Raw genomic sequence first — 16973 nt, 5'->3', positions numbered from 1 at the left:
GTTGGCTCTCTGTTCACTCAAATGATATAAAATAATTTAATCATCATTCCAAATGTTATCGGATCAAATTCTGATCATAAAACGAGTCATTTATTTACTGTTTTACAGCTGCTGCTTTTCCAATAATTGTGTTTGGGGGGAAAAATGCTTTTTGGGCCAGCGTGCATCACGTGACAGACAGGAAGTTGTAATTACACGGTTTGACCACCGTGTCAGGATGGTTTCACACAAAGTTCAGCCTCGTTGAACTTTGTTTCTCTGGTTGTTTTAGGCCGCGGTACGGTGGCCTGCAAGGGCAAACGTGCCGCAAGGTCCAGGTATCATCGGATAATTCGTAATTCAAAAAGCAAAAAACGGTAAATCTGTTATTTGTTTCAAAACAAAAAAACGTTTTTGGTGTCAGAATCAAATAACTTTTGGTTTTTGCCGATTCGTTTTATCGTTTTTCCTTTTTGGATTGAATATCCAGCAGGTCTGCCGACATCAAGACGATTCATTTTTTCATTTTAAACCAAAAACGAAGAGTAAAATCACGTGATCTGTTCCTTTTTTGTTTCCCAACGAAAATCCAGAAAACCAAATTCAAAAGATTGCGCAATTTTAGTTTAGAAATCAAGTAATTTTGTCAGTTTAGTACGATAGCGGAAGCGGCTACATTAGCCTACCCATGATCCTCAGCGACCGTTGCTATGGTGAAGACGTATGATGCAAATAGAACAAAAGCAAATTAAGAAAACATCAACACATGTGCAACATTTAGAAAACGCGCCGCAAATACCGCAACACAACGGAAGTGTTTCAGGAGGACGCTAAAGAGTGACGAACGCGTCAATAACTCAAAAGCAAAATGTTGTTAAAACACAATCGAGGCGTCTTTCCTGCAGCAGTAACAACCTTATTTCCACCAGAACGTCCTCTGAGCTGAACTAATAACGTTGATCGTTTTGTGATGTTTGCCCTTATAGGCCACCGTACCGCGGCGTCCGCTAGCTTCAGCTCGCACACAGTAGAACAACTCGAGAGATTTTGCACAGCTGGTCCGTGTTTGGGTCTCAGTTAGCTGATCAAAAGAAAATTAATCACCAACTACTTTGATAATTGATTATTCATCTCAGTTAATTTGCTTCTTACTTCCTGTCAAGTCTGAATATTTGCTGGTTTTCTAAACATCTGAACAACACGTCTCCTTGGAGACTGTGAGGGACATTTTCACTATTTTCTGCCTTTCAACACCAGATGATTTTGAAGAAATACTTCTATTAATTTGGATAATTATAATAAACATAATAATAAACATAAACATGCAGTATAATTTCAAACAGCTGTTTTATCTGCTGGGAATAAATGTTGATGTTGAAACATAAACTGCACTTTAGTTCCTTTTATTCTTAATAAACTGTTGAGTCCTCAGTGGAAACTACATCCCGCAGCTCTCTACAGGAAATAATGGTCTTCCTCTGTGTGATGTTGAACCTCGTTCAGCTTTACTAATCGGATCACAGAGCCGTCGTATTGATCAGCGTGTTGTTTTCTGCATGAACTGGCTGCTTTTTGCCCATCGCACCTCTTTTCTTTTTCCTGCTTCCTCATCGTCACCGCCTCACCTTCATCTCCAGGTGACATCACTGACCTGCCAGGTAAGACTCACCTTTCTGCTGTCACTCACTCATCACTCATCCATTCACACACACACACACACACACACACACACACGCCATCATGTTGTAACTGGTGTGGACGTGTTTAACCTCTCGTGTTGTTCGCTGCCGGTGTGTAGAGGCCGAAGTGTCTGGTGAGTATCGGCAGTCAGGATCCTGCTCAGGTCTGGTCTAGTCCTGGTTGTAGCTCGCCCCCCCCCCCCCCTTCAGAGACCATGTCAACACTAATGAGGATTCATATGAAAACACCTGTTTCCCTGCTAAACCAACGTTTTCCATCAGATAAAACTGAATGATGTCACCAAGGAAAGATCAACTTTAAAAACCTGACGGACTCTCTGTGATCTTCTTCTTCAGTAAACAAAACTGCCAGTTCAATGAATCCCTCCAGAAAACTGTGATTTTGCCATCGAGATAATTAACGCAAATTCAATTAATCTCTGAAATATTCGTGAGAGCTGCATGAAACGTCTGAATCAGCAGCTGCTTGTGGTTCGGACCGATCGTGGCGTTTGGTGTGGCGGCAACTTCAGGTGGAAGATGGACAAACATGATCTCAAGTACAGTATTTTCTGTTTTATAGAAGGTTGAGTCCTCATGGTTCTCATGTTCAGCTGTGTTGTTTCTGTGATCTGCAGGAAGTCGTTACGTACGACTCTTCACTGGCAGCAGTTTAAAATAAATCACATTATTTTACTCTGATTGCAATTTTACCACAATAAGAGACATAAAACATCACAAACAGTATTGTAGTTTTTGAGAAAAGCTGCAAAATCAAACATTTCAATAAAAAACATAACTCCATCCAACATAAATCGCTGTGTTTAAATAATTTAATGTAATTTTTATTGATTTCAGTGAAGGAATCTGCCTCATGCTTTGTTGTTTTAAGATACCGACTTTAATTTTTTAGAAAAGTCTTAAAACAACTGAAATCATTTCATGCACTGACTGTTTTTATCTTTTGAAGAAAACAAAAGTTTTAGGACTTGATGAACGATAGAAAATGTAAAAACAACAGCAGCCGCGCTGTTGAGGCAGAGAGAGTTGATGATGCTGTGTCACCATGGCAACCACAGAAAAAATGACACAGCGTTTCCTGAATGATTGATCAGCATCAGCATCAGTTTGATTATCAGATCTGTATTAATAAATAAATGTTTATGATATTCGTTAAACTCGTTTACTGAAGATGTTCTTCAGGTTAACAGGCGTCAGTTAACAAATCACCACAAAGCACAACAGTGTTCCTGAAGGTTTAACAGGAAGCAGCGAACGACTCAGTTTCCACTCAAAGGCTTTTACCGGAGCTTTAAACCACATCTCACTTTCTTCATCAGTGAATAGAGTTCATTCAGTTGTCTATTTTCTCAGGATTGTAGTTTAGACTGAAGGAGAAGGTTTATTATACAGACGTTTTATTTTACAGGTCCTTTAATTTTACACAAATTTCCTGGAAATTTTCTAAATAATTTGCAGATATTTGGCGGATAATTTTTAGGACATTTTACAGAGAGAGTGGTACAACTTATAACAAATAGTTACGTACTGATGTTATTCTGACCCTTCACAGTTTCCCCATATAGTTTATCTGAACCATAAATAAATATAATAAATACCTTATGAGTCATTAATAAATTGGTGATTCATCCTTAATTAAGATTCAGATGGTGTATTCTTTAGGTTTTACACATTTTTTAATGGTGATTTTTACATTTTTTTTAATAAATATCGATCAAATTTAATGTGGAACACCCTCTAAGTACAAAAATGTGTATCGTTAACACAAAGAAAAATTTAAATATTTCCATTTTTGTTTATTCTTGGTCACTTTAGGAAAAGTAAAATTATAATATAATAAAATTGCAGACTAATAAAGCATTTCAGGTGTTTTTACTACAGTAAAACAGAAAAGTTGTAGTTTCATATGTAGTTTTTTCAATATTTTTTCAACAGTCGCTTAAAAGTCGTTTTTCATGTTTTTGAGTTTTTAAACGTCTAATATGCCAATACTGACACACGCAGTATTTTCTGTAGAGAGTCTATAAAGAGTTTATTAACATTTTTTGTAAATTAGCAACTAGAAACCCAAATACAATGAGTGGCTACTTACCAACTAAACTAACCTAACACTTTTTTCAATTTTATTCTTATAATTTGTACCAAATTGCAACACCGTGTCTGTAAAATTACCCATAAAATACCTGCAAATTACATAGAAAATTTCCAGGAATTTCTTGTTAAAATTACACAACCTGTTAAATAAAGTGTTACCAGAGTTTTTCTGTTTGCATGTTAAAGTCTGTGCATAGGACAAAGAAAACAATCTGAAAATGTTTGCGTGGATGGAAAACTTTCATAACAGTGTTTTCATTTTTGTCCACATTAGTGTGAGCATGGCGGTAGAGAAACTGAAGCCTCTTATCAGCATGTTAAAGTAGCCGAGCCAGCTGGTTACTGTATGTGTCTGTATGCGGTGAGACTGTTGCTCACAGGTTCTTATAGAAGCTGGACTTTGATCTGTTGTTTTGATGCAGATGATATCATTGCATGAATGTCAGGCATGACTGTTCTTTATCTGCCCGACAGGACGCAGTGATTCTGTTATATTAACCCTTTACAGCCATGATCACATGGGACTGTCCATCTGTCCGTCCAAGAACAGCACATCTTGACAACTGCTGAACAGACTGTCATGAATGTTACTGTGGATATTCATCATCTCCATCATGGTGACCTTTTCATCAAGTCAGTTGATTTAAAACAACAGACATGTTAATAGTTATACAGAAAATAAATAGGTAAAAAGGTAACAGGCAAAGAAAAACAATGCAGTCTTTTTAATAATTTAGGGGAATCAAAAGCAGTTGTAAAAAGATGTATCTTAATTAAAAGTGTTGATGGATGGAGAAGACCTGACTCTGAATGTAAACCTTCACAGTCTGGGAGCACATTGATCCCCTTTTGGACTTTGATTAGGAATGTTGATGATGAGGAGATGTAGAGAAGGGATGAAGGAGGCTGGAGATGAAAGCTGGTGCTGACCCATTCAGTGCTTCAAAAACAAATAAATTCCAGAAAGCTTCTACTAACAACAGACTGTCTTGCAGATTTCTTGCATCTTTAAGCCCCAAAAACTTAGTCAAACTGAAATCGTACAGTGATATGATGATACAGTATTGTCTGTTTTGTTCCTGTTGCTTTTATTCAGTTGTTTTCAGCAGTTTTGTGACTCCTCTGAACTCTGCTGCCTGTAGTTTGTTTTGGGTCTTGACTTGTCTTGAGCTGACTTTAGACTCAGAAGAACGTAGTCCTGTGTGATTATGGCCAAAGGTGTTAATACTGTTTGCTGTAAATGTTTGGATACAGGTTTTTCATTTTCCCAACTCTGTATCCAAAATGCAGACACTTACCAGTTCTGCTCTGTTGAATCAGCATGTCAGTACCAGTCTCCTCCTACCGCTGAAGAATATGGAAGTACTGAATGATCCTTAAGTAGATTAAGATCTATGGATTGGTCACCTACTTGCCTATGTCTTCCCTCAACTATCAAATGAAAGCCCTTTCCCCCTCATTGGTTCCATTTGTTCCTTTAGTTCAACAGTCCTTTTCCTCCTCCGCCCTTTTGTTCCTTCTTTGGTTCCTTGATTCCTTGGTTCATGAACTCTTTGATCCCATTGTTCTACTGTTCATCTGTTTTTGGTTTCTTGACTACCTTTTATACCATAGGTGCTTGATTCCCATGTTCCTCAGGTTCCTCAGGCTCTTGTCTGCTTAGTGCCTTTGGTTCCCCTAAGTGCCTTGGGTAATGGTTAAACAGTTTGCGTAATCCTCAGTTCCTTGAGCCCCTTGATACTGTGGTTCTTAGGTTCCTTGGTCCAAGGGTTCCTCAGTCTCTTTGCTACTTGTTACTGAGGTCATTGCTGCTCAAAACCGTAGCTTTGAGTGACCTTAATTACCAAGGTCATTGGTTCCACAGTTGCTAAGATGTTAAGGTCCTTGGTTGCCCTTGGTCCAGTGGTTCCTTGAATCCTTGGCTAACTGAATGCCTTAGGTCCTTGGTTCCACAGTACCTGAATTCTGTGGTGGTTCTTTGGACCTATGGACCTTCATGGTTTTTGGCTACCTTAATGCCTTGGGTTATTGGTTCCACGGTTCCTTGGGTCCTTAGGTCCTGGGCTGCTTGATGCCCTGACTCCTGGTTCCTATGGTTCTGGTCTCTTCTCACAGGTCTGGCCCCGTCCATCCATGTGTGGGACGCCATGACCAAGCAGACGCTGTCCATCCTCCGTTGTTCTCATGCTAAAGGTGTTGGCTACGTCAACTTCAGCGCTACAGGAAAGCTGCTGCTGTCTGTCGGTGTGGAGCCTGAACACGCCATCACTGTGTGGAGGTGGCAAGAAGGTATCAAAAAATTATTCTACTCTCAAATCAGGCAAACTGGTGTGATTTATTTATTTAAAAAATGTAACTCATGTAATGACTTTCCCAACATCTAAAAGACAAGAAGCTGTTGCGATTGATCACAGTGAAAGGAGCTGAGGATGAGGATTCATTAATTCTACTTTTTCTAGCTGATGGACACCAGAAACCTGAAAGAAATGTTTACACATTTCCACCTGAGAGCATTTTAGAGCAGAAATCAGAAACAAGTTCTTGGTAACTTTTGAAATCAGTTTGACATTTATATTCCACACATATTCACAGAGGTGGTGTGTTGTTAGCTAGCTAAACCTAAGATCTGCACTTCTCCATCCACTGGCTGTTTTTAGCTAATACACATGAAAAGATAAAATTTGCTCGTGTTGATATATCACAATGCATGAAGACATTTCTGTAAGACTACATAAACTATTTTGCTGCGAAGAGCCTTCTGCGTTGTCGTTACAGTACAGAATAAGCAAACTGAGTATTAATATGTATTTACCATGGAGAGATATCCACAGTGACCTCTGACCTCTCTGCCAGGCACCAAGGTGACCAGTAAAGGCGGCCACGCTGAGCGGATCTTTGTGGTAGAGTTCAGACCGGACTCTGACACCCAGTTTGTGTCGGTGGGAATCAAACACATCAAGTTCTGGACGCTGGTCGGAGGTTCGCTCATGTACAAGAAAGGAGTGATCGGCTCGGTGGAGGATGGACGCATGCAGACCATGCTGTCTGTGGCCTTTGGTGCTGTAAGATAAATACTGTCATTATCGTTAACATTTTATCAGTGGTCTTTCTACTTCCCAAAACTTATGGAACTAACTGTAAAGACAACCAGATTTGAGCTGAACTGGAAAATGACTCACCTTAAAACATATAATATGTAAATATTTACAGCACTTTCTATAAATTTGTTTCAAGTTATTGTTTTTCTCATCTAGAACAACTTGACATTCACTGGTGCTATAAACGGAGATGTGTACGTCTGGAGGGAGCACTTCCTGGTGCGGGTGGTGGCGAAGGCACACAGTGGTCCAGTCTTCACCATGTACACCACGCTAAGGGACGGACTCATCGTTACCGGGGGGAAGGAACGGCCGTGAGTACCCACAAATCTACATATTCATTCTAGCTACCGTTTGGAAAGTGATAAAAACTCACAAACAAGTGATTCCTTCATATTCACAGAAGTGTTCGGTCTATTCAGCCTATGGCCAGTCATATAACTTTAACAATCTAGGTCTTATTGTTCTAGTATTCATAGGTTATTGTAACGTTCAGTTACATAAGATTGTCCATCATTGGATCAGGGTCTTATTGTTGTGGAGGTGTTTTTGTGCCTCGGTCTCTGGTAGGGTCACTGGTCCCAGGTAATGGACCGGACAAATGGTTTGTTCTTGACTCTTATGTTTTATTCAACACGTTCAGAAAGAATCTCAGCAGGAATAGTGACGCCAGGCCCAACTCATGGACACTTTGGGGTGGAGCTTTTAGGTGAGGATTTCAGTTAGCTGATCTGGATCCTCACTGGTTTCCGTTGTCACAGCTCCTAATCTTCCTGTAGTCCACCTTGTGGAATGCAAGCCCTGTAACTCTGCCAGTCCCTGTCAGACCTGATCCTTATGGGCTCAGTCTCTGTCAAGGAAAGAATAGGGGTGAGGTGTGGGTCTGCTGGGCAAGGAGCATGACTAAGGCACATCCATGTCGGGACTCCCCCACCCCTCAAAATGAATAGCCAGGACCCTCAGCTAGGACATCTGCAGGAATCCTGGCCTCTGCAAGGGACTGGCAGCTTTTGGTGGACAAACAGCTCAAGCTCCCTCAGCACATCACAGTCACCATCTTGAGACCGGATATTGTTGTAGCTAACAGTCCCATAGGAAGATCACGTGGACGAGACCTTCGAGAGGAAGCACAAGGAGCTGGTTGGTGAATGCAGGCATAGTGGCTGGAGGGAAAAGTGCTTTCTGGTTAAAATTGAATGCAGGGGCTTTGCGTGATCCTCACCCAGAGCCCATAGTACATTGGGCATGGAGAGAGAAAGGAGAAGAGCCATCTGTGACACCACAGATGCAGCAGTGAGAGCCTTGAGATGGCTGTGGCTCAAGAGTAGCTCGCTAGCCATCTGGACACAAACTGAAGTCGGATTAGCCTTAGCTGGGTCGCCTTGAGGAGGGCGTATGACGTTGAAAGACCCAAAACACCTGATAATTCCAGGAACATCACTGAAGATGTGTCCATGAGCATCAGCAGATGTATTTGCTCACTGATTTAATAAATGTATTGACAATTTGTTGATTAGAGAAGTTACATCGTGCAGAAGTGCACAAAGTCTGATCTTTGTACTTAAAACTGTGATGTTTGTTGGTGTGTTTGCAGAACTAAAGAGGGCGGTGCTGTGAAGCTTTGGGACCAGGAGATGAAGCGTTGCAGAGCGTTTCAGCTGGAGACCGGCCAGCCGGTGGAGAATGTCCGATCTGTCTGCAGAGGGAAGGTACGAGCTAGATCTGATTATTAAATTGAACTCCTTTAATCCAAATGTCACTTTCAGTGGTACAGTCCTAACAACCACTGGAAAGCACTTCAGTTCATGTGCACTTCCTAGTTTTGTGAACTAATGTCCAGCATGCAATGCACAATCTGTATCTCTGTATCTGGATTCCTGCCACTGGAAAAACAACTTCAAACATTTTGCCATGTCTGTTTCTACCTTGATGATCCAGGGTAAAATCCTGGTGGGAACCAAAGACGGTGAGATCATTGAGGTTGGAGAGAAGAACGCTGCCTCCAATACAATGATCAATGGACACACTCAAGGAGGGATCTGGGGTTTGGCGACTCACCCTTTCAAAGACGTCTTCATCTCCGCCAGCGATGACGGAACCATCCGGATATGGGACCTGGCTGACAAGGTACCTGTTTGAAGACTGAGGGTGGAGACTCTGCATTCAGCATTAATTTACCTTCAGGGGTATTAGATCAAGACACACAGTTTGTATGTCTTGCCCTGTTGCAAGCCTGCAGCCTGTTAACTGTCTGCTCATACGTTCTGTTGTTTTCTGTGTTAGAAACTACTGAACAAAGTGAGTTTGGGTCATCCCGCCAAATGCACATCCTATAGCCCCAACGGAGAGATGGTTTCCATCGGCATGGAGAACGGAGAGTTCATCGTCCTGCTGGTCAACTCCCTCACTGTCTGGGGCAAGAAGAGAGACCGCAGCGTTGCCATCCAGGACATACGGTAGGACATCAGGGTTTAACAGATATTAGAAGATACATTAGGACATCGTTCTGTAGCTGCCAACCTACATTTGTAATGAGCTGAACTCTTTGTTCTCTTTGTGGTTTGTGTTTTAGATTCAGTCCAGATAACCGGTTCCTGGCAGTGGGTTCGGTTGAAAGTGCTGTGGATTTCTATGACCTTTCTCTTGGACCTTCCCTCAACCGGATTGGTTACTGTAAGGACATCCCGGGCTTCGTCATCCAGATTGACTTCTCTGCTGACAGCAAACACATCCAGGTTAAAAAGTCTATAAACCTTCAGTCACTCTTACTGCATGTTGAGTTATGGCCTACGTGTACTGGGTCAGAACAATCATTTGAAGGAGCCTCATGCATCAATGAAATAACTCAAATTTAAAATCTCTTTCATTTCCATCCCAGGTGTCCACCAGCACCTACACTCGGCAGGTGCACGAAGTTCCTTCTGGGAAGGTCGTCACAGAGCCGCTTGTCATTGAGAGGATCACCTGGGCTACCTGGACCAGGTGAGTCTGGCTGAGACATTCATAAAGGTCAGATAATGCCACATAGTGTATGACATGTGTAGCTTAGGGGACACAGGACACAGGGAATACTGTATACTGAACATCTCAGGTAAAATGTTTTACTACAGAACACTGGGAACAGACTGTCAAGCTCAGGGAACTACGTAAGTTTAGACCCCGAGTTTGTATGTTGGGGAACTGACTGAATAACCCAGGGAACATACTAGAGAGCTCAGGGAGGGAACTAACTCGAGATCCTGGGGAACCAGAGCCAAGACAGCTAAATTTACAGGTTAGGGAAGATAAAATAGAGTCCAAGGAACATACTAAAGGGCCTATAGGGAACACCCTGTAGATCTAAGGAAATGTAGGAAATGTAGAAAGGGAACTAACTGTTGAGCCGAGGGATAGTACTATAGTGCCTAGGGAACATACAGCAGAGTCTAGGGAACTTACTTTATATCCTTGGGAAAATAAATTCACGCTTAATGTAGAACCTAAGGAACTACCTGTACCCGTTGAGTCTAGGGAACATATTATTGATCATAAAGAACATACTGTGGGGTTTAGGGAACATATTGTTGATCTTAAAGAACATACTGTGGGGTTTAGGGAACATATTGTTGATCTTAAAGAACATACTGTGGGGTTTAGGGAACATGTTGATTTTTAAAGAACATACTGTGGGGTTTAGGGAACATATTGTTGATTTTTAAAGAACATACTGTGGGGTTTAGGGAACATATTGGAAGACTATAGAAACATGAGGCTGTGGGATCAATCAGATATTGATCAGTGTGGTTTTCTTTGTTTTTCTAGCATCCTGGGTGACGAGGTTCTCGGTGTTTGGCCCCGTAACGCTGAGAAGGCCGATGTTAACTGTGCTTGTGTTTCCCACGCTGGCCTCAACCTGGTGACCGGAGACGACTTCGGCCTCATCAAGCTCTTTGATTTCCCGTGCTCGGAAAAATTTGTGAGTGAACTTCATGTGACAATAACTTCTCACAGATTTCTGACGTGTTTGTCTTTAACAGATAATCTTGGATTCCTTCACCTGCTCTTTGTACCTCCTTCTGATCTTTCCACAGGCTAAACACAAGCGTTACTTCGGTCACTCTGCTCACGTGACCAACGTTCGCTTCTCTTGTGATGATAAGTACGTCATCAGTGCCGGCGGCAGTGACTGCAGGTGAGAATGAAGTTAGCAGTTAGCTCAACCTCTCAGAGGTGCTAGCATTGCTGTAGACTCTCAATCTTTTTGTAAATGTCGGCGTGCTGCCTGTATGTTTTCCTAGTTTGTTCCAGCTTGATGTTTTGTAATGCGCGGTTCAGACTACGTAATATCACAGACGTAGGGCATCAGGACCGAAAAAAGGCATCAGGGGCAACAATTGATCGTTTTATCATGTGCGGTGTGTCCTAGCGTACAACGCCTCACAATGTCATGACAAAAAGACGAGTGTGTCGTAATTTATCTTGTGTCGCAGAGTACGACAACTTCCACAATGTGTTCTGTGATGTTGACCAATAGGAGGACAGGTGAACTGTAAACATGCTGATGATGGACTGATGTTGTTCGGTATTTCTAAATATTTTCTGTCCACAAGATGGCACTTTGTCTTCTCTCTATTTTTTGTCTTCTGTAGAAATAAAATTTGATGAAACTGTTCCTTGCATTTGTGAGAACGTCTGAATGAGGATTTAAAGTGAAATACCACCCGAAACACTTATTTTTTAAATTTAGCTGATGACATCATGCTCTACAGAAACTTCGACTTGTTTTATGAGGAACCTCTTCAATGGGGCTTAAACTAACCATTATTCTCATAATCGATTAATCTGACAATTATTTTCTCAATGAATCATTGGGCCTATAACATCAGCAAACAATTTACAAAATCCCAAAGTGTCATTATCAAATGTCTTTTTAGTCCAAAACCCCCAAAATATTAAATTTACTACGATGTTAAAACACTGGGAAGCAGCGAATTTTCACCTTTGAGAATCTAAAACAAGAGATTGTTTAAATTCGTCGTCCAAACTTTGCTGCTGTCTTGCTGTAATGTGATGCTAATGGCTAATGGTAGGAGTGTGAAACAGAGGAAAGCTTCATGCAGTCAGTATCGTACACACCGCTTCAGACGCCATTGTTTGTTTACATTGTTTTTCCTGGAAGACAGATGGCGAGCTATGATTGGTCGGGTACCAACGTGTCGTCCGTCGCGTCTCTCAACAAAGTCTCGCCAAGAATTTATGACTCTATAATCACCAGAGTGGACACAGTGACGTCTTATCAGACATAAACATTATGTAGTCTGAACCTTGAAGATTAATTTAGTCCATAATTCTGTTTCTCCCAAGAAGAACATCAGATAATATTACTGAAATACAAGATGTTAAATGTTCTGAACAAGAGATACTATTGGCTGCTGGAAGAGACTGTCTGACCAATCAGATTCCACAGATGCTGCAGCTCCTTCAATAAGACTTTACATTAAAACAGTCATTAGATAATTTGTCACATTATAGTTCAGATTTTACTCACTGACGGAAAAAGATTCATTACAGATTTTGTTTTCAAAGATTATCTTAAGTTTTTGTCAGTGAATATTTTTTTATCATAGTTTGCATTGATGAAATTAACGCTGGTACTGCAGTGAAAGGGCTTCAGGGAAACACACTTCTCAAGATTTACCTCAAAATAAACAAGTAGAGCCCAGAAACTGTAAACAGCTCACAGCTGGAATAACTGCACAGACTGATCCATCTCACACATTCACATTAATCTGTCTCTTCTTCTGCAGTTTATTTGTGTGGAAATGCCAGTGAATCCTCCAGAATCTTCCATCAGTCCTTCTTCTTCTTCTCCTGTGATGCTGCACTCACCTGACGCTTCAGTCCCTTTACCTGAAAACACAGGACAGGACGTCTGAACACGAACTGAACCAGTCTGTGTGCTGCTGATGCTGCCGTGTGGGATCGAACCTGTGACACTTTGCTGTGGGACACGCTGTCCCCTTACTACTGTCTCTTAGTGTGACGTCATTCTTCATGTACAGATGATCTTGTTAAATATGTCAGAAAAGATGAAAAAAAAGAGAAAAGTGCAGTTTTTCTTTAAAAGAAGTGGTAGCTGTATCATGTAGCAGTGTTTCCAGTGTCAGTATGTGCCTTTCTCACAAACTCTGACCAAACATTTGATACAACTTTATTTATAATCGTGGTGCTATGAAACGTGATCATTTAGGGCTTTTACAAATATGGATGATGAGTACTGTCGTTGTGTTGTTTGTTTTGTATCTCGTACTGTATGATGATGATGATGATGATGATGATGATGCAGTTATATTTCTCTGCGCTGAGCTGAGCGGATGCATCAGGCTGCTCGTACAAAACTGATGTAAAAAAAAAAAAAGAATAGAGGAAAGATGGATCTTTGTTTGATCCCAGTTATAAAAATGGATAGTTTAGATAAGACTTAAAAAAAACTCTACCTCAAAATACAATAAAGTGAAACTAAATAGTAATAGATAATATTTAAGGTAGAAGATACATATTTAATAGAATTTCATTAAGCAGAACTTGAGACACAACATGATGCCGTTACTTCTGTTTCTGCATTTAAGAGAACATCTGAAGGAGGATTTAAAGGGCGATACCAAACAAAACACTTATTTTAAATTTATTATTAGAATTATTTAGCTGATGACATTGTGCTCTACACAATCTGTGACCTGTTTTAATAATCGATTCATCTGCTGAATATTTTCTAAATGTTTCCCAGAGCTCAGAAGATTGTTGTCAAATGTCCAAAACCCCCAAAATATTAAAATTACTACAATGCTTAAACACGGAAAAGCAGCAAAGTTTCACACTTGAGAAGCTGAAACAAGAGATTGTTTTTACTTCAACAATTAATTGATTATCAAAATAGTTGTCGATTAAATTTCTGTCAATCGATTAACTGACTGATCATTGCAGAGGTAAAATCTTCCTTCAGTCTTCTGGTGTCGTCCAAACTGACATGTGAAATATTGACCCACTGAAGTGTTTTGACATATTTTTACGTTATAAATATATATACGTATATATACAGTATGTATATCATCAGTTAAAGGAGCTGATGACATGTTGGTGGTGATATTTAAAACTTGTGAACACAAACTTATAACAAATAGTAAATGTTGCTGTTGTAAATGCTAACTATGGTGACAAATACAGTGCATTTCCTGTCGCTGTTTCACAACAAAAGCATCCATGTGATTCTCCTATGCAAAGCTTTTAATGTGAAACATGAGCAGCAGGAAGTGATAGCTTTGAATTGGCAGCAAGTTATTTATTTATTTATTTATTTATACAGTTATTTATTTAACAGGGACAGTGCACATTCATAAACGTTGCTGTAAATGCGTCAGAGTTACGTCTGTAGTCTCTAGACGGATGCTACAAGTCAACAAAAATTAAATAAGATTTGAAATTACAAAGTTAGTACAAAGTTGGATAATTTACCATGTAGGTTAATAATAAAAAGAGAAGAGAATATTAATGTCATGTTAATGTATGACATTATGCTGCAGTGTATTGTCATTAGATGCAGCTCTGAGCCTTCTGATTGGTGAAAATTAACAAATCATCTTCCAACTGACACATTTTCTAGATGTTTTGGTCGTGCTGCCACCATCAATCAGAGAAAAAGTAAATAATTTATGAGTTTAATTGAATAATTAGTTAAAATAGTTAAGGGTTCTCTTAATGAATGATAGCACAAAACTAGTATTTTATTAAAGACCAGTGGACACTCAAAGACATAAAGACCACCAGAAACTGTAGTACAAGATGTCCATCTGATCTCTGATTGGCTGTAAACTGCTCTCAGCCATCTTCTAACAGCAGCTCCAGAAGAATTTCACCTTTCAGTTGATTTGAATCGAAGCTTCGGTACTGAAGGAACTTTTATTGAGTCACTTCTTCACTTGCGGAGTTCCACAGGGTTCAATGTTGGGTCCCCTCTTATTTTACCTTTCCATGATTCCACTTGGACATTTGTCAGCTGCGAATGCTACAATCATTTTCACGTATGTGTGGAAAACGCCAAACATAGTTCAGGTCAACAGTTAAACCACAGTTCATTAAACTACAGGTTACCATAGCAACAAGAGTGATGCCTCAGCTAACTAGTGAAACAAACGTAAAACTGACTTCAAACATGGAGGATTTAAACACAGCTTGTTTCTTTGTTCAGTGGACTCGATAGAAGACAGATTACAGTAGAGACAATAGTGGACTCCACTGAGTCTATTTTTGTACATGAGAACACCTTACATAATAACATATTTTAAAAATACTAAACCATAAGCATCAAGAATTTTATACCCCAAAATGAATATATTACATCCCGAGAATCAAACTGTAGTACTTATATTCTATTTTCTCCCAGAATGTAGATGGAATAATGTTAGTATGATGTTTATCGCTGGTGGTTCTGGTTTTGTTAGTGTAACAGCAGATTTATTTTGATGAAAAATGAAAAGATTTTAGCTGTAACTGTTCGAGTGTTGCGAGATAATCTACAGATACTTTCCTGTGGAGTTTAGTTTACTCAAATTTTAAACTCAGTCTTTAATAAAGTGATCTCATAAACCTGCCAAGCATGATAACTGTCATATTATTAACTATGGGGCATGTTATGCTAACATTAGCCAAAAAACCCTGTTTATTTTAGTGCCCCCGTTTTGTACAAATAGTTTTGAGTGTTCAAAACTATTTGAACTCAAAACCGAAATGACAAAGTTTGGCGGATAATGAGCTAATATAAGGTAGCTAGAAAACTAATGTTATCATGCTGACACATTAACTTGCTAGCTAACAAGCAGCTAAGGGTATGTTACAGGAACAGTCTGGCATTTACTGAACTCTTGTTGTCCAGAATCACATATTTAGGTCCAGGATGTGTACTAGCTTAGCACAAACACTGAAAGCATGGGGAAAGCTAGTCAAAGCAGCCCAAAACAGCTAGCATAATGAATGTTACAACAGGTATTAAGAGCTAGTTTGCATGTCCTTGAGGCTAATTTGGCTTCAGGAATGAAAATGACTTGACTAGCTTTGACTGACGTTATGCTAACTGTTTGTCACTAAATTATTTTGCAGTAGCTTCAACTACCAAATGCTTTGGCTCGTTCACAGACATATCAATGCTACACCATCACAGCTCATCTGCACGCTGCAGTCTCGTCGATAACACCCCCTTGGAAATCAAAAATTAAGTGAGAGGTTTCAGACTAACTTGCATTTGCGTAGCACACAGACTGGAAGCAGTCTTTGCTAGCTAGACTAACAGTTTCCCCCTGCTTCCAGTCTTTTTGCTAAGCTAGGCTAAATACATCCTGAACCTATCGTTGTACTGGACTCCCTGCTAAGAAGAAGACTGTTCATTTAAAATGTAGTTGCAGTGTTTAGGATTTAGTGGCATCTCCAACCTCACCGCTAGATGCCACTGAATCCTACACACTGGTCCTTTAAATAAGCTGTTGACTGAAATACTTTAATGTTTCATGTTATAACATTTGATTCTCTGCAGCAGGTTCGGCTCAGACATCTTGTGGTTTCAGTAAAATCTAAACGAGCGAAGCCTCAACGTGGTCGTGCCACTCGGCTTTTTTCTCATCTGTCAAATTTTGTCATCAAAATAAAAAAAGTTTACAGTATAGAGAAAGTATATTCTTGTGTAGAACGTGTATAAGTACGTCTTTTACAATAAAAGTATAAAAAAACATGTTGGCGGTGAGTTTTTGAACATATTATTCATCACATGTAACATGCTGTGATCATTTATTATTCTAAATAAACATTTAGGAGATTCATGTGAGGAAATATTCATTCAATAGTTTGGAGCAAAATATAAAATAAATTTTTATGATAATTATAAAAATGTAAAGTATTAACTCACGTTTACCCTCATAGTATCTGTGCAGTCTGATTTTTGTTGAAGTGTAAAAATGAGTAAAAGACACAATAAGACATGACATCATGTTTTACTGCGGACATAAACTCTGTAAAACTAAACCTCATCAACATCAATATAAATAAACTTTGCCTTTATAAAAAGATGTGAAGAAGA

General features: G+C 39.7%; 1 protein-coding gene across 7 annotated transcripts in view; it reads left to right on the top strand.

The window, feature by feature from the left end:
• LOC122975578 (echinoderm microtubule-associated protein-like 6) overlaps window positions 1–16628 on the top strand; it is a 48473-nt gene extending 31845 nt beyond the window's left edge. Inside the window, exons 30-42 of one of the 7 annotated variants that reach the window (XM_044344091.1) lie at window positions 1617–1637; window positions 1778–1792; window positions 5889–6062; window positions 6627–6835; window positions 7028–7185; window positions 8466–8580; window positions 8810–8998; window positions 9155–9327; window positions 9444–9606; window positions 9750–9853; window positions 10673–10826; window positions 10942–11042; window positions 12658–16628. In XM_044344091.1, the coding sequence (XP_044200026.1) occupies window positions 1617–1637; window positions 1778–1792; window positions 5889–6062; window positions 6627–6835; window positions 7028–7185; window positions 8466–8580; window positions 8810–8998; window positions 9155–9327; window positions 9444–9606; window positions 9750–9853; window positions 10673–10826; window positions 10942–11042; window positions 12658–12682 (1601 nt within the window). In that variant the 3' untranslated portion in view covers window positions 12683–16628. Of the gene's footprint in view, window positions 1–1616; window positions 1638–1777; window positions 1793–5888; window positions 6063–6626; window positions 6836–7027; window positions 7186–8465; window positions 8581–8809; window positions 8999–9154; window positions 9328–9443; window positions 9607–9749; window positions 9854–10672; window positions 10827–10941; window positions 11043–11340; window positions 11564–12657 lie in introns of those variants that run through there. The other 6 variants (XM_044344088.1, XM_044344114.1, XM_044344121.1 and 3 more) reach the window with 6 other exon arrangements.
• The last annotated feature ends 345 nt before the right edge of the window (window positions 16629–16973 follow it).

Source organism: Thunnus albacares, chromosome 3 (assembly GCF_914725855.1).
Source record: "Thunnus albacares chromosome 3, fThuAlb1.1, whole genome shotgun sequence".
Lineage (NCBI taxonomy): Eukaryota > Metazoa > Chordata > Actinopteri > Scombriformes > Scombridae > Thunnus > Thunnus albacares.
The sequence above is the reverse complement of the archived record's forward strand: the minus strand, read 5'-3'. Positions and strand labels throughout refer to the sequence as shown.